The 27,403-nt window shown below is 48.3% G+C and overlaps 1 protein-coding gene across 24 annotated transcripts; it reads right to left on the bottom strand.

Annotated features, from left to right (window-relative positions):
* Positions 1–1,738: 1,738 nt before the first annotated feature.
* Positions 1,739–16,740, bottom strand: LOC122201430. 24 transcript variants are annotated; one of them, XR_006194151.1, is made up of 11 exons: positions 16,590–16,740; positions 8,014–8,091; positions 6,281–6,415; positions 5,698–5,911; positions 4,893–5,106; positions 3,235–3,410; positions 3,043–3,144; positions 2,887–2,954; positions 2,744–2,809; positions 2,264–2,444; positions 1,739–2,124 (listed from the first exon to the last, which is right to left on the bottom strand). XR_006194151.1 is itself a non-coding variant. In XM_042907293.1 (11 exons), exons 5-11 carry the CDS (start codon positions 5,719–5,721, stop codon positions 2,021–2,023), a joined length of 888 nt encoding a protein of 295 aa, XP_042763227.1. In that variant the 5' UTR covers positions 5,722–5,911; positions 6,281–6,415; positions 8,014–8,091; positions 15,216–15,488; positions 16,590–16,740; the 3' UTR covers positions 1,739–2,020. The 24 variants fall into 24 exon arrangements, 9 of the variants coding, with proteins under 9 accessions (XP_042763227.1, XP_042763226.1, XP_042763231.1 ...); XR_006194150.1 differs by having other exon boundaries at positions 2,264–2,420; XR_006194158.1 differs by having other exon boundaries at positions 2,264–2,405.
* Positions 16,741–27,403: the final 10,663 nt, after the last annotated feature.

The raw sequence follows: 27,403 nt of genomic DNA, 5'->3' as shown, positions 1-27,403 counted from the left end.
AAACAAGTTCTACAGTTAGCATGATGCATAGTTGGGACCTGAACCCAGAGTCTACTGAGTTGCGCTCTGCCTTGCTGGTCCTTTGGCTCCTTGATGTAAACATTTTGTGAAAAGGCCCAAGGTTAGAACGTTAGCGGTGAAACTGGTGAAATCTGAATAGAGTCCAGAGTTTAGTTCCTACAAAGGCGTGCAATGTTCATCTCTCAGTCTTGACAAATGTACTGTAGTCACGTAAGAGGTTTAACAGTCGAGAAATTGGGGTGAAGAGTAACAAAACGAAACTCTACATTATCTTTACAGTTTGCTAGAAGTTTAAATTTTTTCCAAAATAGAAAGCTTATTTTACAAAAAGTCCTCAGTGAATATAGGCCCCAGATCCTATTCTAACTTACTACTTCAGAGTTTATGCTTTTGTAAGCTGTTTTGTGAGCCATCCCCTTTCCTTGGCCAGAAGTGGCAGTGAGTACATTCAACTCCTAGCCGTTTGTCACAACTCTTATACACAGCTGGGTTTTATTTCTGTATGGGCCCAGGTTTTAACTTCATTTTAATGGGGCCCCACTCTTTCTTAGGAACACCTTGCTTTAGGAGGCTGTTGTGGACTGAATGTTGTATCCTCCCGCCCCCCACAGTCCCATGTTGAAATCCTAGCCCCAGTGTGATGATACTAGGAAGTAGGAATTTTAAGAGGTGATAAGGTCCTGAGGGTGGAGCCTCACGAATGAGATTAGTGCCCTTGTAAAAGAAGCCCCAGAGAGCTCCCTTGTTTTCTTTCTGCCATGTGAGGACACAGCGAGAAGCTAGCTTCTGAACCAGGAAGAACCTCATCAGATACCAAATCAATCTGCTAATGTCTTGATCTTGGACCCCCAGGCCTCCAGAACTGTGAGAAATAAATGCATGTTGTTTAAGCTCCCCAGTATAGGGTATTTTTGTTACAGCATTTTGTTTTGAATGGACTAAGACAGGCTCAGATGTTTTAGAAACCTTAAACCACATTGTTTTTTCCTTAACAAAGGAATCTATCTGTTTTCAAGCAGAGACTTAGGTGGAGGGGAAGTAGATAGATTTTACTGTAGGTGAGCTCTGTGTTTGGTAGGCACTGGTGAAAATTTACGAATTTCTTCTCCCTCCGATTTTTCTGCCTTAGTGTATGTGAGCACAGCACATCCTCCAGGGCAGAGACCTCCAAGTCTGTTCAGCAGGTGGCTGGCTGTCATTCCCTAGGCTGACTACTAGAGGGCAGTGTGATATGCCTTTTCCTGACTGGGGAAAGGAGGCCTCTGGGTCTTATCCGTGTTTTAGCATCTCTCAAGGATATATAGGTGGCTAAATTCAGTTGCCTATTCCATGTCTTATCCCTCTTTTAAAACCAGAAACGTAATCCTGTTTTCAATATGGTAAGTATTTTTAAGAGAGAGACCTGGTGTTTAGACTTTGATGAGATTCTCCCTTAGGCTTTGGATACTTTCTCTACGTGGAAGATTTTGTTTGTTTGTTTTAATCAATCCAGACCCTCATGTTCTCCTTCCTTTCCTGTGCCACTTTCTCCACTCTGAAGTTTAGACTTAAGCGGCAGTGAGCAATACTCAAACCCACTGGATTATACACTTTAAAAGGGTAAATTTTATGGTATGTGAATTATAATCTCAGAGAATGTAAAGGGAAAAAAAGCAGCAGTGAGCAGACGCTGTAGCTCAAATAGAATGTCATTAATTGATGGCACTGACAAGAAAAGTTTTGATGCTTTGCCATTCATTCATTAGTTAGGGGGAAATAGTCTGACCTCTTTTTCCCTCAGGAGTCCTGGAACACACTGACCTTCTAAGACTCACAGTGCATCCTTCCTTTCTAAAAAGGTTACTCACCCTTGCTCAGTTAGTTTCAAAGAGTTGTATTAGGGTCAGGGTGTGACTGGGAAATCCCAGTGGGAAAACTGAGTCTGTGCTATGAGGTAGTTATGGTGGGACCTCAGTTTTAAGGTTCGATATGGGTGCCCAACTGTGCATTTTTGCATAGGTTATTTGGGCGATTTCTTTCTCCCGATTATTATTATTTTTTTGGGATTTTGAGTCCTCTTGTCAAAAGTACTTCTGGAGCCGGCTTTCAGGCAGCTGGACTGGTCTGTAAAAATAGGCAGAGAGATTATGGGGCCAGGCTGGAGCTGAATTATGTCTGCCCCACGACGCTGGCTATTTTTTTTTTTTTTTTTTTGGCCGTATGCAAACATTATTGTATCTGGGAAGACAAATTTCCTTTGTACCTGAATGTTTTCCTTTGCTCAGTAGAGAAATTTTGTTTGGCTCCCATTTGCTGCTGTTGACCTTGAGCTTACAGAGGTTCAATCTTTCAGAAAACAAGGGCATGTAGGAGGTCCTGGTGGTAGTTTGATCCTGAGGTGGTGCCTGCGAACCCACACTCTTGAGGGGACAGAGAGCAGTCAGCTGAAAAAGGAGTGTACCTTACCCTCCCTGCATGTTATGCTCAGAAGGAGTCACGGATAGAAATGCAGTGTCTAGTGCCTAGTAATCAAGGTTTGTTTTCTTTTCCTTTTGGCAGAGGAGAAAACATTTGTGCAGAGAGGTTAACTTGCTCAGAATTGCTCTAGGTTGGGAAAGATCCAGGGTTTAAACATCAGACTCCACTCCCTACAGTTCTCCCCCCACCCACCCTCACCCTGATAGCAAGGTGACAGGTGAAGGGGTAGTCCAGAGGTCTGTCCTCTGCCCACAGCAGTTCTTACCAGGGGCTTGTCATAGCCTCTGTGATGAAGGTCTCCGTAGCATACTTGGGGCTGAGTTCTACAGTCCTGGAAGAATTGCTTGCTGGTAGTTTCAGTTTGTAACTTGGCTTTGAAGACCCTGAGTGTGCTAGAGGGGCACTTACCCTTGACTCTTTTTACCAGGGATTTGGGAGGAGGTAGATAAGACATCTGGGAAGAGAGGAATGCATGTCTGGGGAAATAATAATAATGATGATTTTAATTGCTATCTTTTGTTAAGTACTTACCACGTGTCCAGCATATGCTAAGTGCATATGTACCTCACCTCTGTGGTCAGGGACAAATATCAGAGTCCATAAGTGGCTGCAGATTCAGGAAAGTAAAATTTCTGGATTTCTCAAGACAAGTGGGGTTGGGGTGTCCTGGTCGGGTAAACGTTTTCCTTTGTTCCCTTTCTACCCCCATTCCCCTCCTTGGGTTGAGGGAGTAGTTAGGACCCTCATGCTGATTACCTCTAGACAGAGAGCTTGGGCACTTTACCCTGGTCACTGTGCCTCCGTCAAACTTGACAGTGCTCTTCCTACCCAGGATGGTCATCTCCTGCTTCACCCATCTCGGTTTCGGATGCTGATGCATAGTGGACTGCCAGCCAGGGACATTGTCTTTCTGCACAGTCTGGGTGTATTTGCTGCAAGGGGTAAACACATTTCTAGAGGTCAGGACCTATACCTGGGAACCAATCCCGGCATGCCAAATAGAGGGGCACCGGGCCATCTACGTGGTTTTTTTTGCTTTTCCTATGTGTGTCTGCCTAAACTGTACAGAGTGTTTTCAGGTAATTTCAAATACACATTTATTTCTCCTCCGAAAATAAAATTTTAATTAATTTTATCTCTGTTTCTTTTTCATACTCCCTAGTTATCATGCTAAGACCCAGCAGAGATGATGCGACACCTGCAGCCAAAGGATAGGGTGATGGAAAGCATTCTAGAACGCCCTGCTAGGCAGCTAGAGGCTTGGCTTAGAGAATGTGGTCTTGGGAAGTGAGCTTGGAGGTATGTTTGTTAGGGAAGGGGGAAAAGAGCTTTCTTACTTGCTAGGCTCGCATCCCTGTTCACTTCCCAGTGAAGGTTATCCTTTCCTCTACCACTGTGGAATAGGACATTTCTGTAACATTTGTGTGGCACTGTGCGCGTATGCCTGGCTCTGCGTTGGAGCTGGGCCTTCTAACCTTTCAGGGATGAGTCAGAGGGAAGTAGAGGGCCATGCTGGGCCCCCAAGGGAAGCAAGCTCTAATAGGGGAGAAGCCAGGACAAGGATGGGCAAGGGGAATGCCCGAATCTCTGTAATTTCATGAGTACCAGATAAGCCTGGCTGCTCTACCTCCTGGCTTGCATTTTGAGCTCCTGTCTCTCAGAGATGCACGGGGGAGGAGACTTACCCCCAGTTATGAACAGCAGGCAGTTTGTCCTTGCCCAAAACTTAGGTGAGGACGAAATAAATCTGAACTAGTTGAAGATCCAGGATTCTAAAACAATTACTCCTTTGCTTTGTTGCCTTCTATAACCATGTCTCTGAATTGGACAGAAGACTGAGTTCTAAATTATTACAGATCTTGCTTGACTTATAATGGGGATACATCTACATAAACCTGTCGTAAGTTGGAAATATCTTAAATGGAAAATGCATTTAATGCATCTGAAATACTGAACATCATAGCTTAGCCTAGCCTACCTTAAACGTGCTCAGAACCCTTACGTTAGCCCATAGTTGGGCAACAAAGCCTATTTTATAAGAAAGTGCTCATGTCACGTATTGAATACTGTACTGAAAGTGAAAACCAGAATGGCTGCATGGGTGCAGAAATGTTGTCAGGGAACCCTCGTGATCGCGGGGCTGACTGGGAGCTGAGGGCCGCTGCCACCCCTCAGCGTCACCAGAGAGGATCGTACTGTGTCACACCAGTGTGGGGAAAGATCCAGATGCAAAATTTGAAGTACGGTTTCTACTGAATGTGCATCGCTTTTGCACCGTCAGAAAGTCGAAAAATTGTAAATGAAACCATCATAAGTTGGGGACCATCAGTACCTTTCTCTTGGGCAATAGAGCCCTCCTCTGGCCCCTTCCCCCACAGCAACCCTGCAGCTTGCCAACAGTTCTGGTTACTCACTTGATCCCCTGGCTTCTTTTGTCTGGGTCAGTTTTGAGGACTTGATTCCACCCTGAGGCTTGGAAGTCACTCTGGTATTGGCTGGTGTACTCCATGTGGCCTGGACGCACTATTGGTCCTATTTTTCTGCCCTGAATATGGACTGGGAACGTGGACTGACCAAGAAGAGGGCTCTGCAAGGAAATCTGATGAGTAGTGGTCATATAGTCGTCACCTGAAGGGAGCAAGAAAGTGTGCAGAGTCCCTCCTCTGTGTGGGAAAGTCTTGAGAGGGAAGATCTTGACAGTAGGACCTGGACCCCAGCCTTGGCTCCTGCACGGCTCATTCTATTTAAGCAAACCTTTCATAAGGGGAATAATAGACCCAATGTAAGAGCATTGCCTCTTCCTCCAATCTGACCTTTAGGGTTGTCTCCCCAAGACCAGAACTAAAGAATCTTTGGTGTGGAATCCAGAGTATTCTCCCACCCCTTTTTGGGTCACCAGAGCTTTGAAAACCTGGACTACAGAGCTGTCCACTGGTCTAGCCTAAATAGGGAGGAAGGTAGGCTAGGATGGGGTGGTTGGTGTGGTCTCCTCCCAGAGTGCTCCTAGCTGGCCTTGTAGTCAAATATTGCCTGAAGGGCTCTTGAAGAGACAGGGCTGGGGTCTTTACTGCTTACTGTATTCTCCTGCGCTGGTGGTTCCCACCCCTGGGATCAGCCTGGGAGATAGGAGTGCCCCGGGGGAAGGGTGAGGTAGGTGGATTTATACTGAGTGCCACTCATCTATCCTGTTACCCTTTTCGCCATGAAGCTAAGTCTCACCTGAATGGGAGGGTTTCTCCCCATGGTAAGTCACAGGCTGTATCCTCCCGGGCTTATAACATTCTCCATAGGTTGTACTGAAGGGGAGCCACTGAGGCTTGCTGTGCTGGTTGGAGTAGCTTGGGGGTTGCGTCTGGAGTGGAGCCTTGGGAAGGGGCTCCAGGCGGTATTTAATATCTCCTGGGGCTATTTCCTCCTGGGCTTCTTCTGACTCCTGCAAAGCAACCCCCCTGCTGCTGCTTTCCCAGAGTAGGGTCCTTCTTACCTCTCCATCTTAATTGTGGAAGTCATTGGGGGATGGGTCTCTTACAGTGAGAGGTCATCAAAGACGAGGCATGTGCTACTTTCCAGCAAGTTCCCTTACTTCGCTGAGCCACAATTTACCTATTTGTAAACTCACTTCCTGGGTTATTGGAGAAGATCTGAGATAAAGTATCCAGCATGGTGCCTGGCATGTAGGAGGCGCTTCATAAGTAATACCTTGTCTTAAAATGTGAACACTAAAATATTTCCAAGAGCGTTTCTGCCGTATCAGCGGCACATGTCCTTGTTGGGTCCACTCTCATCTCACTCCCCACCTTACCTGAACACTAGGATGGCTGTCCCCTGGCTGGGTTTGGAGAGCCAGCCTGTCTTGCTTGGGTGCGGTTGAGGGTGGTGCTATTTGAGGAAGGGTGGTCAAGTGGGCCGGGTCTTCTGTTCCCAGGAGAGGGGGTATCTAGAGCAGGGGTAGGAGTAGTGATAGACCTATTCCAGTGAGTTTTCCCCATTTACCTCATGGCAGCCTTCCCTTACCCGTTACCCCTACCCCACCCCCCTGAGGGCAGAGCTGGGATGTTGCTGGTGGCCATGGTGTTCAGATAGGACCCAAACTGAGTTTATTTGAGGCCCCAGCAGTAAGAACTGGGCAGGATGGGTGTGTGTGTGTGTGTGTGTGTGTGTGTGTGTGAGAAAGCATGTGCAGTGCTTTCTTTGCATGTAAGGGCATATGACATTTCAACAGCAGTTATTTTAAATGAGCATTTCAGGTCTTTTTTTCTTTTCCTTTTTTTGGCCTTGAAAGTAGTGGTGGTTGCAGGAGAGGTGGCTTATGATGACATTGGTTACCGGTGGGCTCACTGATTGATGGGCCGAACTCTGGATAGGGGGGTGCCCTACCCTAGGGCTTGGTACAGTTGCTGTGTCTATGTTTCCTAAGAGGCAGAGGAAAGAGTAGTCTCCAGGAGCATAAGAGGTTTAGACCTGAGTCAGGGGTTTGTTCCCTTGCTTGCTTCGAAGCCATAAGGATGTACCCCACAGGACCTGTAGAAGCCCCTCCGCAGGGATTTGCCAGCAGCTGACACTCTTTCAGGGAGAGAGAGGCAGGGTGGCCCTCTGCACGGGCTGCACTTAGACTCAGCATTTTTGGTTAAAGCGTGGGAGATTGGGAGAGAAGGGGTTGCTGCCCTTTTAGAAGCAGCTTTTCGGCAGGTGAGGAAAGAACCATTTTGGACTGGCCAATGTGAAGTGGAGAAAGCAGGGTAGGGTGTGTGGTGATCTGCAGGATGGAGAAAGGACCTGCCAAAGAGCCATTTTACCGATGGTTGATGTTGGCAGGCTACCGCTGTAGTGGGGAGCAGGTAAAAAGAACTCTGTGGGGAGGTCTGCCCTTGAGCCATTAAGGTATAAGCCGCCCTGGGTGAGAGCAGTACCCAGGACAGGAAGTGTCCTGTGTCTTCTGCCTGCCAACTCTGTACAGAGAACAGGAGCTTTGGGGACAGGTAGGGGAGTGAGAAGGGGGATGCTGGGTAGGGGGTGACCAGAGGACACTCAGCCACAGTCAGAGAGCTCACAGATATGGCCGAAGGTGGACACTGTGGCCTTCTGGCTTTCGGGGTTGTGATTGGAGTAGCATCCTTGCTTAGCCCTGCCGTCTGTCCCCAGCTCCTGAGTGAGTGCCCATACTTTGGCAGATTGGCATTGGTTCTGAGGTTTGGTGTCTTAGGTTGCCAGGGTCCTCCTCACTGAATATGAAAGCCACCCTACTGGCTTTGGGAGGGGAGGTGGAAGTGGCTATTTCCCTAACAACAGACTCCTGGGACCAGCAGCTAGGGGAGGGGGCGATTATGGAATTGGTCAGGTCTCAAGATTGTTGGATCTTATCTCTGCTACCATTTCTCAAGTCCACTTCTGGATCTCCACTGTGTGGGAGATGTGTGTGTGCATGTGCATGTGCCCTTCAGAAAACGTCTGTGGTTTCCTGCCCTTATGTCCGCTATGCGCACACACACACACGCACACACACACACACACACATGCACATATATACATACTCACCAGTTGTCCTGAGACAGAAGGTTGACCTGCATCTTGTCAGCTGTATGGATTTGCCAGTAGCTGACACTCTTTCAGAACCTGGAATCATAAAACAGGAATGTCAGAGGTGGAGGATAACATAAAGAACTTCTATTCATGACACTTTCCCCACACCAATTAATTTAAAAGTATTTTCCATCAGTTTACTAGTTCAACTGCTATCCCAACCTTTGGTCCTATGGAAATACACTGCTAATGATATGAATCCTAGAACCAAAGTTAGGGTCTTAAAGAGACCTAATTCTCCCATCCACTCTACTGCTGGAGTCCCCTGGCAAGTCACATTTCAGGAAGTGCCACTCCTACCCATGTTTGAACACTTTCTCCCCTGTCACCACTTCCGGGGACATATGTAGCCCATTCTTGGACAACTCTAGCAGTTATGTTAACCCTGTGGCTTCACCATTTGCCTGAATTTTCCATCTTGGGGCTTACAAAAACAGATTGGTAACCCCTGTTCTACCTGACAGCATTTTAAATGTGTTGAAATAAGTTTTTCCTTCTCTTCCTAGAGTCATAAGTTTAAGGTAATAAGGAGAGTTTTGTACTGAAACTTACATCAGAAAGGAAGCAGACAATTTTTGCATAAAAGGTAGTAGGAAATTAATCTTTATACATAGGGTCTACTTGTGTCTGTACACTTCACATAGGGCCTCTTCCCTCCCCTCCATCCCCAATCCAGCAACAGAACGAAGCGTGACAATTCAGCCAGAGGCTGACACAAGAGGAGGGGCGGGAGGAAAAGGATGAAGGACCATAGGGAAGGACTGAGGTGGTCAGTGCAGATGGTCTGGAGGCATGTTCACTGTGAACCTTTGAGGGTGGCCTCAAGGTGGGTCCTAGAGTCATAAATGAAGCCCAGGGACAGACTGAATAGACTAGAGAAACTATTCTTTTATTTTTTTATTTTTTATTTATTTATTTTTTTTAATATATGAAATTTACTGTCAAATTGGTTTCCATACAACACCCAGTGCTCATCCCAAAAGGTGCCCTCCTCAATACCCATCACCCACCCCGCCCTCCCTCCCACCCCCCATCAACCCTCAGTTTGTTCTCAGTTTTTAACAGTCTCTTATGCTTTGGCTCTCTCCCACTCTAACCTCTTTTTTTTTTTTTTTTTTTCCTTCCCCTCCCCCATGGGTTTCTGTTATGTTTCTCAGGATCCACATAAGAGTGAAACCATATGGTATCTGTCTTTCTCTATATGGCTTATTTCACTTAGCATCACACTCTCCAGTTCCATCCATGTTGCTACAAAAGGCCATATTTCATTTTTTCTCATTGCCACGTAGTATTCCATTGTGTATATAAACCACAATTTCTTTATCCATTCATCAGTTGATGGACATTTAGGCTCTTTCCATAATTTGGCTATTGTTGAGAGTGCCGCTATAAACATTGGGGTACAGGTGCCCCTATGCATCAGTACTCCTGTATCCCTTGGATAAATTCCTAGCAGTGCTATTGCTGGGTCATAGGGTAGGTCTATTTTTAATTTTCTGAGGAACCTCCACACTGCTTTCCAGAGAGGCTGCACCAATTTGCATTCCCACCAACAGTGCAAGAGGGTTCCTGTACAGAAACTATTCTTGAACGTGCCATCCTGCAGGTGCTGTGTGGGTTGGGGAATATCACATGAACCTGAAGCAGGGACTGAGGGAGGAATCTCTGGAATTTATTGTGTTTGAGTAGCTGACAGTAAGACATTTTCCCCTTTAACTGTGGCACCTCCTTTATGATCGCGAAGTAATATCACAGTTATGTTGACATTGTAGGAAAGCTGCTGGGCCCATCTTACTTTTGTCTAGTTTCTTCAACTGTGACTTTGAGTCCCATACTATCTTCTCTGAAGTCACTCTGGTTTGCTGCCCCTTTTAAAGTACAGCACCTGGCTTGGGTCCTAAGGCGCAGGGTATTCTGATCAGAGGACTGATCATAGGACTGTTACTTCTCTGCATTTAGATATTATATTGTAATCAATGTATTTAAGTTTGAATTAGCTTCCATGGTGATCACATCCCACCATTGATTCCCACTGAGAAAACCATCGTCAGAAGTTCCCACTGCTCCTTTACACGTGTTGTGAGAGGAGATGGAGCCACGTTACCCCCTTTGCCTACTTGTGCAGTTGGCATTTTGGGCCACTATAGTTAACTCCAGCCCCTAGAAATCCCACTGTCTTGCTCTTTGACACTTTCTCATCATGTAAGGTAATGGGATGGTGGACCTTGTCCTGGTTTTTCTTGGTGCAGGAGAGGAGGAGGCTGGAATGGGGCTTATCTGGGCCCATTCCTTCTCCTAAGGTTCAGCCAACATGGTCTCATGCTGGAGAGGACTTAACTTCTGAGTTACAAATTAGAAAGTCTTTCACTGTGGAGTTTAGAGAAACTTTTGAGAAAGACAAACTCAAACAACCACTTGAGGTGCTGGGAGACCTCTAGGGGATATGGCAGGGGCTAGAAGGGCCTTGTCTTGCCCGGTTCTGCTTAGGGACTCACAATGCAAACTTGTGCTGCTGCTGTAAGTGCAGGGTCAGCTTACCAAGTCAGCCTTTTTTCTGAGTTTTCATGGCATTTTGTAGTCAACATTCGTCATGCTGTTTTGTGGATCATGAGGTCCTCTGGCCAGGACTCTTAGTCATTTTCTTATTTTTATTCATATTCTTATTTTCTTAGGCCTTCTGCTCATTTTCAAATCCCAAGCTCCTAGACTAAGGAATTATACCTTAGAACTAATAGCTGTCCTTTATTTAGTGCTGCTATGGGCCAGGCACTCTCCTCTATACATTAATTTCATAAAAACTCAATAAATTTGATGCTAATGTTTCCATTTTGTAGACAAGGAAGCTGAGGCTACAGACCACAGAGCTTCTAAAGTCTATGCTATTTGTCTCAATGACTGAATGAATAAGTCTTGTGGTTACTCTGGGTAAGAGTAGGCCAAAATTGGTTCATTGCCTTCCGGTTGCTCCCCAAAACTTCTTAGTGGAGGTTTCTAATTAGCAGAGCTAATAATTGATTGTCATGTATGCAGCATTAGATGAATGCTTAATTAGTACATGGACCTCCTGTCAGATATTCATGGAGTGGCTCTGCCAACCAACCCAGTACCAGTGACAGGGAGTTTGTAGCTTTCATGGGAACAGGGTAAGGGAAGCATCATTATCCCAGTATTGATGGAGAGACTGAGGATAGGAATGCCTCCAGGGTCATGTAGGAGGCAAATTGAGGAGGAAGCCTTTATCTACAACATGTGTTGAGTCTGCTCAGCATTCTGTCAAAGTCCTTTGTGACCTGACCTATCAACCCTTTCCCTGGAATTTCTGGACTTCTCACTTGCCTGATCAAACACCACTGGTTCCAATCTCTGTGTTTTTCCAAGCTGCTTCTGCTATTCTGTTTTTTTTCTCCCCATAGCAGAACCTTACTCATCCCAGATCAAGTGTTTCCTTTATGGAGTTTTCCCTGGCTTCCTTGCTATGGGCAGAATGGCTGAATTAAGTGCTTCCTATTTATGTAATATTTGTAAATATTTATACACTCAACATAGGATCACCTAAATCAATAAACAAATATTAAGAGACCCAAAGGGAGAAATAGATGGCAATACAATAATAGTGGGGTCCTTTAATACCCCATTTACACCAATGGATAGATCATCCAGACAGAAAATCAATAAGGAGGGGTGCCTGGGTGGCTCGGTTGAGCATCTGACTTCGGCCAGGTCATGACCTCATGGTTCATGAGTTCGAGTCCTGCGTCAGGCTCTGTGCTGACAGCTCAGAGCCTGGAGCCTGCTTCGGATTCTGCGTCTCCCTCCCTCTCTGTGCCTCTCTCACTCACACTCTTTCTCTCTGTCTCTCTGTCTCTCTTTCTCTCTCTCAAAAAATGAATAAACATTAAAAAAAAATCAATAAGGCCTTAAATGACACATTAGACCAGATGAATTTAATAGTTATGTATACAGAACATCCCATCCAAAAGCAGCAGAATACACATTTTTCTCAAGGGCACATGGAACATTCTCCAGGATAAATCATATGTTAGGCCACAAAACAAGTCTTAATAAATTTAAGAAGACTGAAATAATATCAAGGATCTTTTCTAACCACTATGGTATGAAACTAGAAATTAATTACAAGAGGAAACTGGAGAAAAGAAAACAAGAATACAAATATGGGGAGATTAAACAATATGCTACTGAACCAGTGGGTCAACAAAGAAGTCAAAGGAAAAATAAAAACTTACCTTGAGTCAAATGAAAATGGAAAAATACAACATACCAAAATTTATGGGATGCAGCAAAAGCAGTTCTAAGAGGAAAATTCATAGTGATACATGCCTACCTCAAGAAACAAAAATCTCAAACAATCTAACTTTACACTTTAAGGAACTAGAGAAAGAACAAATGAAGCCCAAAGTTAGTAGAAGGAAGGAAATAACAGATCAGGGTGGAAATAAATGAAATAGAGACTAAAAAGATCATACAAAAGATCAGTGAAACTAAGAGTTGGTTCTTTGAAAGGAAACAAAATTGATAAACTTTTAGCTAGGCTCACCAAGAAAAAAAAAAAGAGGGCTCAAATAAATAAAATTAGAAATGAAAGAGGAGACATTGCAACTGATACCACAAATACAAAGCATCATAAGAGCCTACTGTGAACAATTGAACATCAACAAACTGGACAACCTAGAAGAAGTGGATAAGTTGTAGAAACATACAAAATTCCAAGAGTAAATCATGAAGAAATAGAAAATATGAATTGATTGAAGAGGAGGGAGCACCTCCAAACTCATTTTATAAGGCTAGCATTGCTCTGATACCAAAAACTGACAAGGGCACACCAAGAAAAGAAACTTACAGGCCATTATCTCTGGTGAACATAGATGAAAAAAAAAAATCCTCAACAAAATACTACCAAACTGAATTCAACAATACATTAAAAAAATTACACACAGTGTCCAAGTGGGATTTATCCCATCATTGCAAGATGGTTTGACATCTACAAATCAACATGGTACACAGTAACAAAATGAAGGATAAAAGTCATATGATCATCTTAATAGAAACAGAAAAAGCATTTGACAAAATTCAACCTCGATTCATGATTAAAAACTCAACAAAATGGGTATAGATAAATGCCATGTACCTTGACATAATAAGGCCACACATGACAAGTCCACAGCCAACACCATATGCAATGATGAAAAGCTGAAAGCTTTTCCTCTAAGATGAGGTACAAGACAAGGAGGTCCAGTCTCACCATTTTTATTAAACTAGTATTGGAAGTCTTAGCCAGAGCAGTTAGAGAAGAAAAATAAATAAAAGGGTTTCCAAATTGGTAAGGAAGAAGTAAAACTGTCACTATTTGAGGATGACATGATTTTGTAAAACCCTAAAGACTCTACCAAAACAGTGTTAGAACTAGTAGATAAATTCAGTAAAGTCACAGGATACAAAAATCAATTTATAAAAATCTGTTGGATTTCTATACACTAACAACAAGCTAGCAGAAAGAGATGTTAAGAAAATAATCCTATTTATAATTGCATCAGAGAGAATAAAGCACCTAGGAATAAGTTTAACCAAGGAGGTGAAAGACCTGTACAGTGAAAACTGTAAGACATTGATGAAAGAAAGTGAAGAGGATACCAATAAATGGAAAGATCTATAGTGCTCATGTTAGAAGAATTAATATTGTCATAATGTTCATCCTACCCCAATCTAAAGATTCAGTGCAATCCCTATCAAAATTCCAGTGGCATTTTTCACAGAAACAGAACAAACTCATAAAATTTGTATGGAAACACAAAAGACTCCAAATAGCCAAAGCAATACTGAGAGAGAAAATCATCACATTCCCTGATTTCAAACTGTATCACAAAGCTATAGTAATCAAAACAGTATGGTATTGACATAAAAAAGAGACTCATAGGTCAATGGAACAGAATAGAGAGCCCAGAAATAAACCCACATATATATGGCGAATTGATTTATGATAAAGGGGGTAAGAATATACAATGAGGAAAAGACGGTTTGTTCAATAACTAGTGTTGGGAAAATTGGACAGCCACATACAAAAGAATGAAACTAGACTACTACCTTATACCATTCACAAAATTTAACTCAAAAGGGATTAAAGACTTGAATGTGAGACCTAAAACCATAAATCTGGAGAAAACACGGGGAGTAAGCTCCTTGACTTAGGTCTTGGTGATGATTTTTTGATCTACCTCCAAAAGCAAAGGCAACAAAAGCAAAAATAAACAAGTGGGACTACATCAAACTAAATAGCATCTGTCCAGCAAAGGAAACCATCAACAAGGTGAAAAGGCCACCTACCTTTGCAAACCTTATATCTGAGAAAGGGTTAATATTCAAAATATATAAAGGACTCATACAACTCAATAGGAAAAAAAACCCCAATGAAGTAGTGGGCAGAAGATCCGAATAGCCTTTTTTCCAAGGAAGGCATGCAGATGGCCAGCAGACACATAAAAAAATGCTCAATATCACTAATGATCAGGGAAATGCAAATCAAAAGCATAATGAGAAATGGAGTGGGGACTGTTGCTGCTGAGTCCCCAGAATGCATAACTACTGGTTCCTGATGTAGATTGTATGCATTTGTATATTACTTTGCAGCTAATTTACATTAACTTCGCTGGATGATAGGACATAGAAATTCCCCAATATCTGTAACCCCATTCCCATCCTACAAAGAAACACAGTGGTCTCTATACTTCTGAACTTAGGAATCCCAACTCAGATAGGTGGAGAGAAGGGGGATCCCTAAGAGCCTTGCATCAATCAGGTAACAGCACAAAAGGAAGGGATCCAAGAGTCCTGCTACCCTGGGGCTGACTGCTCCGATTTCTCTTCCTCATCTCTTAGGTTGGGGATGGGAGCTTGTGAAATGTCTATATTGATTTTGCAATTCAGGCTAAGGAGTCATCTTGGGGAAAGCGGGTAAAGGAGAGAGGCTTTGCAATCTATGTGGGCCTTTCGGAAGGGCAAGAGGACACATGCCAGAGCAGTACGAGGCAGCCAGCTGGATGGGGCTGTCCCGCTGCAACGTGGACGGGCCGAGGCACGCTGCTCCCTGTTGCCATTTGCTGGACACATGTAAAGATAGCATCTTACTCCCCTCAGGCTTCTACCTTTTTGCTGAGCTGGCTCTTCTGTCTTCCTTTTTACTCTTCCTTTTGTCAGGTGTCTCCCCGCCTTGGGAAAGTCCTGCATCCCTTCTGTCCCCAGGCTAGACTGTTGACATGCTGGTGCTCTGGCCCAGGACAGGGGCTCTGACTTTCGCTCTTGGTGCTGACTGAAAGGGCGTAGCTTCACCTCTGCTTGGGGACTGAGAGAATGTTGCTTGTCTCTATGCTCAGAGCATCTCCACTTTCTCCCCAGGCTCTCTGGGACCCTGTACTGGCCTGTGATTAGAGAAGCCATTTATTTTCTTGTCCAAACTAGGACACTTCTGAGAGTAAATGGTGTGTTTGTGTGTATGAGCACACATGTACTATTAATAGGTATGCCGAGACAACACTTGTAAACCAGGACTGTCCCCGGTAAGCTGGAATTCACGGTGAGCATGGTTCTGAGGGTCTGCTGGCCTTCTTCTCATCCCTAGGGGAGGTGTGGAAGGTGAAGGCAGCCAGCAGAGGCAACTGTGGCACCAGGTCCGTGTACAGGTCTCTGAGCCTGGAGAGCTCCCTTTGCCACTGAGGGGTTGCGGGAAGGAAAGGCTGGGGAGCAGAGGCTGGGTGTGGTGGGTGAAGCTGGTTGTGGTAAAGGGTGCATCCCCTGCTGATGAGGTAGGAGACAGTGAAGTCTGGGCTCATCTAGGCCTGATTTACAAACTAATAAGAAGGCTATGTGTTCCTTCTAGTGGAGCTGGGGACAAAGCCCAAGCCCCTGCGGGCCTGGTTTCTCAAAAGCTCCCTGTAATTCCTGGATTGGACCGTGCCTCTCCTGAATCCCGGCAGTTTTTGTCCTGCCCCTTCAGACGATGACTGGGCAAGTGGGTTTGCGGCACTACCAGCTCCCGAGGCTGGCACCTGCCTAGGTGAATCAGCAAGAGGGCTCATGGGGTCATCCCAGGGACATCCTGTGTCAGAGGGGACTGTAGGAATACCTAGAATCTTCCCTGCCTGACTTGTAGATGGAGAATGCAGACCAGCCATGGAGTCCTATGAAGGAGAAGGGCTCTCCTGGAAACTTCTAGCCCTCTCTCCTCATCTAGTTTTTAACTCTGGCAGCAAGACTCCATTTCTGTCTCCCTGTCCCCCCCTGTCCCCACCCCCCCATCCAATCTGCCCCGCCGGGAGGACTTCCCTCCCTTGACTCCTAAGTGCACAGTTGGGAGACCTTGTTGCTTGTGGGAGGAACGGATCTCTGTAGGCTGAGGTCCTTCCTTTACTCTGGCCTGGGGAAAGCCTTGGTGGCTGGAGTCTGATCCCCCGGTCCCCAGCCTGTGATGTCCTGTACTGGCTCACACCAGCTCCCGTGTCCCATCTCCTCTCCCTACTCACCTTAAGGGAAAAGTAGCATCTGACTTTGCAGACCATGTGTTGGTGATCATAACCTAGCTCCTCAACCTTTGGCCTCAGTGATGGTAAAAGGGGAGGTGTTCTAAGCAGGCTGTGGGTAGAGCTGCTCTGCCTAAGCAGAGAATTCTGGAGCCGCAATGGGTATCCAGGGTAGCCACAGGGATTACCATGGCAACACGAAAGGCAAGCCTAGTGGTGAGGAGGTGGGGCTGGAGCAGGATTCCTGGGGTGGTCAGAGGGGGGCTTGAGGGTAAGAGAGATGAACCCACCCCTGCCCCTGACAGAGGCCAGTGTGCCCCCTCCTGTTGCCCCTGGTCAGCCGGAACCCCTCCCTCTCTTGCATGCTTCTGTGAAGTGCCCAGCCTGGGCAGAGGGTCTGCTGGTGTGTGGAGAGCTGGTGGCTCTAGAGGGGGGAGGGGAGCCCAACTCAACTGCAGAGATTTGTTTTCTCAGTCCGTCCAAAGAATGGCAATGGGTTTTGGACTGTTCCAGCTGCTTCTCTACCTGGGGGACCTTGAGCCATCAAAGTTAACTTAGACTAGTAACCAGGGATCAATTACTGGCCTGTAATGTGCTTTCCAACTTCCCTTGCAAAAAGCAGCCTGTTTGGACAGAAAATGAAAGTGCTTTTCTTGCTCTCTGGCGCCACTGAGACAGTCTGACGCCTGCCCTCCCCACTGCCCGCTGCCCACTCCTCACTCATTGCCTCCCTCCATTAGGCAAGGCTGAGTTAACCCCTTGGGCACCAGGTTTGGGGTGCCGGTGGGTTGCTGTTGCCCTCTCCAGACCTGCCCCTCCTCCCAGCTCAGTTCTCAGGAGCGAGGAGCAGGCCAAGTCCAGTGCCTGCCAGCCTCCTCCCCACCCTCCCTCTGGCTGCCAAATCTGACTTTGATTAGCGTGTGAGGGGGGAAGAAAGCAGGAAAATAGAATATTAAAATCTTAATTCAATTTAAAACACTGTCATTCACAGGCATGCCAAACAGTGAGATGACTAATTATTATGCAAATGAGGCAGATAGAAAAGTGATTAATAATTGCACAAATTAAAAATTATTGTAAACATCCTGTGACGAGCGATAAGTCCGATGGAGAGGCGAGGGCGGTGGGCCGGGGAGGCCGCGGCGGAGCCGGCTCCTGCATCCTTATTTCCTCATTAGGGGGATTTAATTAGTGCCTGATGATGGGGCTCAGTGCTGCCAGCGGTGGAGGAGTGGGCGGCCGGCCCCGGGGCTGGCCGCGCTGGTGCTCAGTCCCTTTCCTGCTCCTCCTCACCGCCCCGTGGCCAGGCGGGAGCTGGCTGAGCATGAGGAAGGGCCGGGGTGGGGTGGGGTGGGGTGGGGCTGTGGGGAGGCAGGCTGGCCACCCTGAAGGACTGGTGCAGTGCAAAGTTTCTCTGCTGCTTTCTGCTGGCCTGGACCAGCCGCTGCCTCCGATCTGGGCCGGGGGCAAGGGTGAGGAGGCTTATCCTGGTTCAGCCATGCAGATTCCTGAGGTCCAGTGAAGGGACCCATGGAGCATCACTACAGTCCTGAGAGTGAGGGGCAGTCAGGTGCATGAGGTTGCCTGGGGGCTTGTGCTTACTCTGGGTTTGTTTTCCTGACTCTGGGGGGCACACAGGGACCAAGTCGGGGCCCTGGGCTCAGTGACCTGCCTTCTCCACGTCCAGCCTGCGTGCAAGCTTCCTCCAGATCGGGCACGCTTAGCAGCTGCTTTGGCTCCGGTTGACTTTGTTGTTCTAGGCTGGGGGCAGAAGTGTCTGAGCTCCTCTGTCCCAACAGTGCCACTGGTGCTTTTCAGGGCACGGGCCATCCTGGGCCCCATCCGCTGAAGTAGGGCGACAGCTGACGCATTCTCCTTAACAAAACCTACCTGCTAGCTAGAGCACAGTGGCCTCCTGCCAGGCCCTGAGCCCTTAGCAGGAGCAGGGGGAGCTGGGGCCAGGCCTAAGGTGAGGTGGCTGATGTGGCCCGCTGCTCTGCCCCCATCACCATGGGCCTTAGGGAGAAGGCCTTCCATGTCCAGAGAAGACCACAGATCAAGGCAGAGGTCAAGGCCTGCTGAAGAGCTATTGCCAATCAAAGGAGCAGGGTCTGCTGGACATGGGGAAAGCTTCTGGGGAGGACTAGGATGGGGAGCTGGTCTTTGAAGGATGGGGAGGACTCAGAAAAGCGGGTAGGAGATGGGGAACAGGGGAGTAGGTTATCCAAGCCTTTATTTTTTTCCCCAAGGAGTCCAGATTTCCTAACAGCTATTGCCATCCAGGGCTAAGAAACTGAGGTTTTCATAAGTCAAAGGTCCAGCCTGTGTGTCCCCAGATTTCTCTTCCTGAGAGTGGGAACCAATTATATGCTGGGAGCCTTTGTTGTTGACAAGGTGCCTACTTAGCCCCACCGAGTCTTACTGCCTCAGTCCTGCCTCCCCTGTGCCCCAGATGTCCCTTCACCTTGGGGGTAGATGTAGGGCCTGGGGCCTGAGTTTGAGGGGACTGATGCCAGGCAGGGAGTTGCTCCCCTCTTTAGGGGTGATTTTCCAAACCAGGCTGCACATTCCCCTGAGGCAGCCACCACACCGGGAAAGCACAATTTGGTGGTTGCTGCTCAAAGAGTTGCTTACTCCCTCTTCCAGGGCAGGGTAGTCCTGCTGCGGCTCCCCTGGGGCAGGCTGCATCCCTACCCACCCATGCTCCTTTTCAAGAGAAGGGCAGCCTAGACTGTAGCACTTAGTGGAACCCATGCATGCCCCACAGGGAATGCCTAGTCATCTCCGAAGGTCCTTAGTTGGCATGATGCCCTCTGAAATCCCAGTGTGCCTAGGAATGCCCATATGGCCTTTGCTCCCTGGGACACCCCAGAGTTTCCCAGTAACTTTCCAGTATGTCCCCAGCAACTCCTATTGCTTTCTTATCATGCCCCAGTATCTTTCTGATAGAATCCCTGTAAGGCCCCAGCGCTCATGAAATCCCAGAACACTCTAGTATCAACAGCTCAGTGTTCTTCAGGATTTCCAATAGAGTTCATCAGTTCCCAAAGTGCCCCTCCTCCCCACCACTGCCAGCTGGGAATAGTGGAAGGGGATCTGCTGCCCTCCACTCTCTGGGCCCTGCCACCAGGAAGGGAGAGAGGTTCTTTGCCCCCAGCCTCTGCAAGACACCTGGGCTTCCCTCCAGTGGGAAGTGGCGGGAAGGGGAAGGGAGAGGAAACTAACATCTGTTGAGTGCCAACTATGTCTTATGCATTTCATTTAGAGAAGTGAACTGATTTTTCCCAGTCATTAGGTGGCAGGAAGAGACCTGAGGGCAGCTCTCTTGGGTCCTGCTGCACCCCTGCAGAGAACCAGAGGAGGCAAATCCCAGGGGCCGGGGATGCATAGGGTGGGGAGAGGTGGGTCAGTGGTCTCTGGCCTCCTTCCTTCCCCCTGCTAGTTGTTTTAGTTGTTTTCTCGGTTCCCAGGAAAGGAAGGAAAGGGGTTATGACTGGTTAGGCTTCTTTTGGAATGAAGCTCTGGTTCCTGGGAACGTTGTGGCTCTCAAGTGGCTGCAGGTGTCAGATCACACCCCTCTTCAGGTGTCAGGTGCTCTATCCGCAGCCCACCAGACCCGCAGACTGGTCCAGATATACCCAGTTCCAGGGACAGTCTGAGGTTCTGGGCTCACCCCTGGCCCTTCCCTCAGCCCTGGCCATAGCCCCGGGCGCCAGGCTCCAGGTTAGCGCCAGCCTCCCCTACCCCCTCCCTCATGCTAGCTGTAGATATGCTGCCCATGTCAGCCGCCCATCTGCTTCTCTTCCCCTGGCTGCCTTCCCGGGCATGGGAGACACTTGCAAGGTGACTTTGAACAGTGCAGACTCAGCGGGAAGGGGGATGGGAGCAGCTCTGCAGGTGGGGAAATGTGAACTAGACGGGTGGGGGCCTTTCCCTCCCCTGCCCTAGCTATGTCCCTCTACTCTGAGCATGGATGGAAGGGCAGAGAGGGCAGGGAGCACTGGATGAGGGAGTCTGTGCTGGTGGGCTGGCTTCACCCCACCAAGCACTCGGACGCCCTGCTCCCACCTGGGGGTGCAGAAGAGAGGAGGAGTGACTCTGGTCCAGGGTTGGGCAGCAGCTGTCCTACCCATACAGGGTGGGGAGAAGAATGTTTTAGTATATCTTGGCTCCCCAGTCATCTCCTCCCCACCCCACTCCCACTTTGGTGGAATCTTTGAAAAACATGTACTGGAAGGTTTAGGAGTTAGGCAGTTTAGAGACAGACAGACTGCCTAGGTTCATATTCTTCTCCATCATATAATAGCTGTGTGATCTTGGACATATTAGTTAGGGTCTCTGAACCTCAGTTTCTCTCTTCATAAAATGTGGCTAATACTGTTACTTACCTGTCACATAGTAAATGCTCAATTAAAACATTTAATGATATATGCACTTTTCTGCGTGCATATGTGCATATCATATGTGAAGTATATCATACTTCATATAATTATACTTGCACACATATGTGATCATGTATGGGTTTTGTGTGTGCTCTGTTGTTCCCCACTTTGCTCTTTGTTGTTGCCTCCAGAAGGTTGGGTGGGAGGTCAGGGGTCTGCTCTTGACCACTCTGGCTACTACTCAGGGGGCTGAATTCTGCTTGGGAAAGTCGGGTCCAGAGGGGAGAGGGCTTAGCCTAAGGCAGGGGAGCTGGAGCTTTGCTGAGGGAAGGGAAGGGGGACAGGGAGGGTGGCCTGGGGTGTGTCAGGAGTCCCAGGCTGTCTCAGGGCAGCAGAGGCTTGAAGCAGTTGGGAGGGTATCTTTCGCTCGAGCTCACCCCTCCATCCCGTTAGTGCCCACACCACGTTCTCCATATCAGAATCCACGGTGCCTCTGCCAATGCCCTGGCCAGTGAGGAGAGCCACTGGCGCTTGCTGCTTGTGCCTGGGGGAGATCTTCTGGAGGTCAAGAGGGATTTTTAGCTCACAGGTTGGCTCCTTCTACTGGTTTACCCTAAACTGGGAACAATTTGGTGAGATTGGGGGTCTCCCATAGGCGGAGACTTCATGGAGTCTGTGGTCTGGGGCTCCTTCTATGAGGCCTGAGCGATGGAATGGCTTCTGGTGAGTTTTCTGCAGGAGATGGTCTCTCTGATAAGAACTGCAGGGTATGGGGTCTTCGCCTGAGGATCTAGTGAGTAGGTGCTGATGTCAGCATGAGGGAGGAGGCTTTGCCTTCTGTGTCCTCTTTATGCCCCTACTGCTCCGGGAAGCCTTTAGCCCTGGCAGGGGCTGTTGGAGGTGGGGAGGAAGGAAAAGGAGCTGATCCCTGACATAGTGGTGTCTCTGGTGGCAGTGAATTTGGGACTAAAAATCGATAATGCCGATGTATGCCAGCCGTGCTTAATTGCAGAATCACTGAGGACAATCTGAGATAAAAATCACTGAAAATATTGACTCCAGGCATCAGGTTTGTGCCTCCTTCCTGAACACCCCCAATGTAAAATAAATCTCTCTGCATCTTTATGGCTATGGCTGAGCGTTTCTCAGAGTCGTCAGTGAGGTGTAGGTCAGGTAGACAGTCTACTCTCCTTGAGTCTGGTTTCCCCTGCCAGATATCCCAGTGAAAACAGGTGGGAATGCACGGAGGGATACTGTGAGCAAGAAAAGTCAATGGTCTGTACACCTGGCATAGGGGACATTGTGGTTGTCCCCCTCACCCCAGCCGTAGTGACAGTGAGGAGGGAGAACGGGCAGCTGGAATGTTTATGAACCTCTTTTCTCTCTTTTTCTTTTCAATTACAATGATACCTCAGGTAATTAACTGCTAATAACCTTGTTAATTTAAAATGGATCCTCTCCCTTCTGGCCATCACAGGGAAGACTCAAGTCACAAACAGTCAACAAGTTTGGAGGAAAGGGGACGGGAGTGAGCAGAAGAGAGGGGGAACGAATCTGGGTGGGCAGGTAGAGCTGTGGCCGTTTGGTCCCACCTGGTTACCAGCAGTGCTTTGGAGCTGTAGGAAAAGTTCCTCGTAGGTAGAGGGCACTCCGATGGGCCCTGTGGCCATAGGGACGTAGAGGCAATGCAATCCCTTGCAGGCTCAGCGCATTCCCACACAACACTCCTTGTCACAACGCATCACTCAGCTTAGGAAGAGAGCTCTGGTTCCCCACACTAGGCTTTTACTGTGGCTTGGCCTTCAGCCTACGGTATCTGCCGATCAGGAACTGTTGCTTATCCTTGGGCTCATGATCCTGGGAGCCCTGCATGCTGAGTGAAGGGCACTTCTCCCATCTTCACCCCTTCCCAATCTCAGGGATTTGGGATAGCTCAGGAAGAAAATGAACTTGAGCTGGATGATTTAGACGTTTGCCTTGAGTCGGTGTGTAGATGAGGTACCTGTGATCTTTCCCAGTTCATGAAACTCATTCAATTGACAAATTTTAAACTGCAGCTGAGGTCTTTGTGCCACAAAGGTGAAGAAAGATGTAGTCTTTGTCCTCAAGGACCTTATTGTTTCATGGCCTGTCCGGTGAACAGATAATTACAACACAAATTATGTAGAGCACAGGGAAGAAGATACCTCATCTGGTAGAGTATGGGAGTCAGGGAAGACTTTACAGAGGAGGGGACATTTGAAGTGGGCATTGATAGATAAAGAGGAGTTCTCTAGGCAGGCAGCAAAGAGGAAAGTTCTCAAAGAGGAAACAGCATGGAAGTATGAGAGGCCATGGCTGCTGGGGAAATGGAAAGTGCCTTGATGTGGATGGAACACAGGCTGAATACAGGGACAAGAAGGTGGCTGGAAAACAGAGCCAGATCTTGAGGAGTTGGTAAGATTTCTTCTGAGGGTTGACCTCCCTGGCCCAGGACAACCGGGGCCATGCTCCACAGCTGGGTGCCTAGGGAGGCTCCAGCCTTGTGGCATTAGCTCCCAAAAGGCTTGACAAGGAGCTCCCCATTCCCTTGCCTTTCTCTTTCCATTTTTGAGTAACAGAAGAGGTGTTGGGGCATGGGAAAGGGGTAGGTGGAGATTTAGGGATCAGTAGGGCCCCAGGTTCGGATTCTCCAAGTGGCTGCTTCTTTCTGTCCCACAACTGCTTTGAGACCATTTAAGAGGCTTTGAGCTTTGAGTCCAGGGTGTGTATAGGGCATCTGTTCTCTCCCCTGGGAAGTCCCTGCTCCCAAACTGGAAATCTAATCCCAGTAACCACCTTACTCTACTGCCCTGGGATGGTGCCTGAGCTCAGCCTGGAGGTGGCCCCCTTCCTTCCCCAAACTTTGGCTTCTGGAAGAGGCCTGAGTGGAGGTGCTTGGTGTGGTTCTTGGTGGGCTGACAGCTGGAGGGGCACCATCCCTGTCCGGGAGGGATATGATTACTTCCAGGGAGCCCATCAGCCTCCTCTCCTAGCAGATCTGTTCACCATCCCCAGACCCTTGGCCTCCCCTAGTGGGCAGAATCATTAGTTTCTGAGTTGGGTATAAACAGTCCAAGCCTCCCTTCTCCCTTCTCCTTCCTGCTGTTTCAGTATTTTTTTTTCCCCAAGACAAACAGCCACAAACCTCCATCTCTTAATGAAACTGTTTGATGATGATTAATTGTGCAGCCGCCTCATTTGCATGCACAGGCTGTGGCTTCCTGGCTTCTCTCCCACCCTCCTCCACCAGGAACCCTCTGTGTGCCTCCGGAAAAACAGATACCTGGTAACTCCAGTGTCTGCCCACACTCAGGAGCCCTGCCAGCCACTTGCCACTTCTCGAGCGGGGGACAGGGGCTGGCCTGTGCAGCCACATTTGAGGCTACGGGACAGGGGCATGTGTCATGAACTCTGGACCCAACCCGAGAAGACAGGGTGCTTGGGTCTTACCTAGTTTCTGTCCTCTACTTGCCAACTGTTTGGTCTTAGACGAGCCATGAACCCCTCTGGCTCCAGTCACCTCTTCCAACAAATGGGAATTGCACAAATATATCATCTCAGTGGGCTGTGTCCATCTGTCCATCTCCAGTGTTGAGTATGGCGAAGGTGCTACTGAAGTAGTTTTTTGAATGACTGGTTGCATCAAATGGCCTCTTACGATCTCTTAAGATGTTAACTCCAAGATTCTATGGGATTCTTACTTTTGCCAAGGTTCTAGTTCCATGGGCTGTCATGAAGCACCCACTGACCTCTCATGTAGCACCCACCGTGTATATATCCTGTCCTCATCATGGAGACCCCCGGAGCCTTGCAGGCCTCACACCAGAAGGCTCTGTTTTGGAGGGGGCTAGGGTGGTGGCTGCCTGACCGAGTTACAAAGCACTGACCCTGAGCTATCTGTCATGCGTAGGGTAGAAGGGGAAATGGGACTTCCAGGCAGTGAATCTTGAGTTTTCTGGGTCAGGGAATTCTCTAGCTGAGGACACTTTTCCTAGAAAATGAGCATATGTTCCTACTGACCCAAAAGTGTACTGAGGACCTTTTTAAGGTTCCTGGACCTGAGGTGAAGGACCCCTGTCTGGTCAGGGAGTTTTAGGAAGCCAGAGGCGTGTAGGGGTCAGCAGGTACCGTGGGAACCAAATGGCCTCCCCAGGGTCTATGAGGGAAGTCTGAGGGTGGCCTCCTGGGAAGGGACAGAACTCCCTGTGGGGAGAACTTTTACCTGGAGACTAAGAAGTGACCCTGGAACTAGAAGGCAAGTAGGCTCTGAAGCAAAGCACGGGAGCTGAAGGATAAAGGGCCTTGATTTGACCTTGGAGCAGAAGTCGGGATGGAGCCAGTGCGAAGGCAGGTGGCAGATCCTTAGGACAGCAGGTGAGGTCTGAGGTGGAGAGATGAGGCCGCAGTGAGAAGACCTCTAGATTGGGGTGTGGAGGGGCTAGAGAGGAGTGTGTGTTGACGCTGGGGCTTGGGGGTTCCTGAGGGGAGAGGAGGCAGGGAGTGTAGGTAGAGGCAGGGGACTGTGACAGGGTGGGACTTCACCTTATCAGTGGTTCAACTTTCAGAGTCATATGTGTGATAGGTATTGCCCAGGAGACAGGCTTGGAGAGCTTAGAAGTCATGTTCATTGAGATTGAGAGGAGGGAGGGCATCACAGTGGGGGAGCAGATGCTTGCGGAAGGATGGGAGCTGGGATTTTAATGGTCTCTGTGACTCCCAGCCCAGCACTGTGCACCTTACACCATGGGTTCTCGGTTCCTCTGCAGGGGCTCATGCTCTGGATGCCCCTGTCTACCTTTCCCCCACTAGTTGCTTCAGTCAGGTTTTTCCAGAACCATGACCAGAGAGAGGCTCCCTGTCTCTAGTCCATGGTCAGTGGGCTTTGGGGGATCCTGCTCTTTGTGGAGCTGAGTTGGCAGTAGCTTGGCTTGTGACAAACTGCAAGAGGAAGGATTGGAATCAGAGCTTCAGAAGGGTGGCCTTTCTTGGCTGAGTATGTTCAAGAAACCAATGAAGAGAGAGCACTTTGGAGTGTTGGGAAGCGCGCTGGCTGAGGAGGCCAGTGCACTGGGGGCTTGGTGCTGATTGGCTGCTAGCAGTCAGATTGGTCTTGGGTAAGTCACGTTTTCCCTCTCTGTTCCTCAGTTTCTTTATTCATAAAATGGGATGATTTATCATCCATTCATCCATCTGTATGTGTGTCCATCCATTATCCCATCCATCCTTCCATCCAGCAATTATTTATTAGATGCCAATTCCATGCTGGGCACTGGGATGCACAGCAGTGATGAGGTTGACATGATCCCTTCCCTTGGGGACCTCAGAGTGGACCAAAGAACAAAGACATTACAAAAAATAATACCTGTCTCCCAGGGTTGTTTGGAGACTAAACTAATGAGACACTGTGGGAAAGGGCTTTGTACTACAAAGGAGGCTCAGTTGGAGGAGGAGCTAGGGAGACCTTCAGCTTGTCCAGCCTAATGACTCAATGTTTAGTTCCCAAACCCTTCCATTCCCTCCCTATTATCTGCCTCAGTCATCCCCCCAGAGCTGCTCCTTCCTTCTTTCTGCCCCCTGCCTCTGCCACCTGCTGTGCCTTCCCTGCAGGAGGGAAAGGAAGCCTCGGCATCTGGCAGGGGTGGGGCTGGGAGAGCTGAGCTGATTGCTGCTAATTAGCAGCACTGAACCTTGGCCAAGCTGGAGAGGCAGATAAGGGGAAGTGCAGGTGGTGAGGCAGACCATGGATGGTCCTGCTGAGGGTGTCACGGATTCTCCAGGGACAGGTCCCGAGGTAACCCCTCTCCCTTGCCACCCCTTGGCAGTGTCTAGGCACTGTCACCCATGACTGCACAGTGGAGAGGGTTGGGCTGCCGTAGAAGAAGCAGATGGTCTAGAAGGGAGGACCCTTCCAGCGGGGCCTTCTCCAGATCCAGAGGAGGGAGCCTACCCACTCTTGGTATTCTTGTTTCCACACCTCTGCTCGGACCATCCCTTCTGCAGAAAATGCTCTGCCTTCCTCACTGCATGTCATCTGTCCTTCCAGATCAGAGTAGACGTCTTCTCCTCTACCTGATCTGACCTCCCACCCCGTCCTCTTAAACGCCCATAGCCCTTGAGTCATCCCTGTCTCATGTTGTGTGCGTCCTTCTCCTTTGAATCACACACGGAGGACATGTATCTCCTCTCCCAGCATTCTCCCCGCCCAGAATGAAGTCCTGTCTTCATGCTCAGCACATCACACATTGCCTGACACTGAGTAAGTGCCCAACACAGTTTACCAAAAGGTGCCAGAATGTCTCCGGGCTGTCTGGGTACTCAAGGACCATTTCCGAAGGTGCATTTTACAGATGAAGAAACTAGGTATCAGACAGGCCAAAGAATTTTGCTTAAAGCCAAACAGCCAGTAAGAAGTGT

The sequence above is a fragment of the Panthera leo genome, chromosome D1 (genome assembly GCF_018350215.1).
Source record: "Panthera leo isolate Ple1 chromosome D1, P.leo_Ple1_pat1.1, whole genome shotgun sequence".
NCBI lineage: Eukaryota > Metazoa > Chordata > Mammalia > Carnivora > Felidae > Panthera > Panthera leo.
This window is presented reverse-complemented; position numbering and strand designations above follow the sequence as displayed.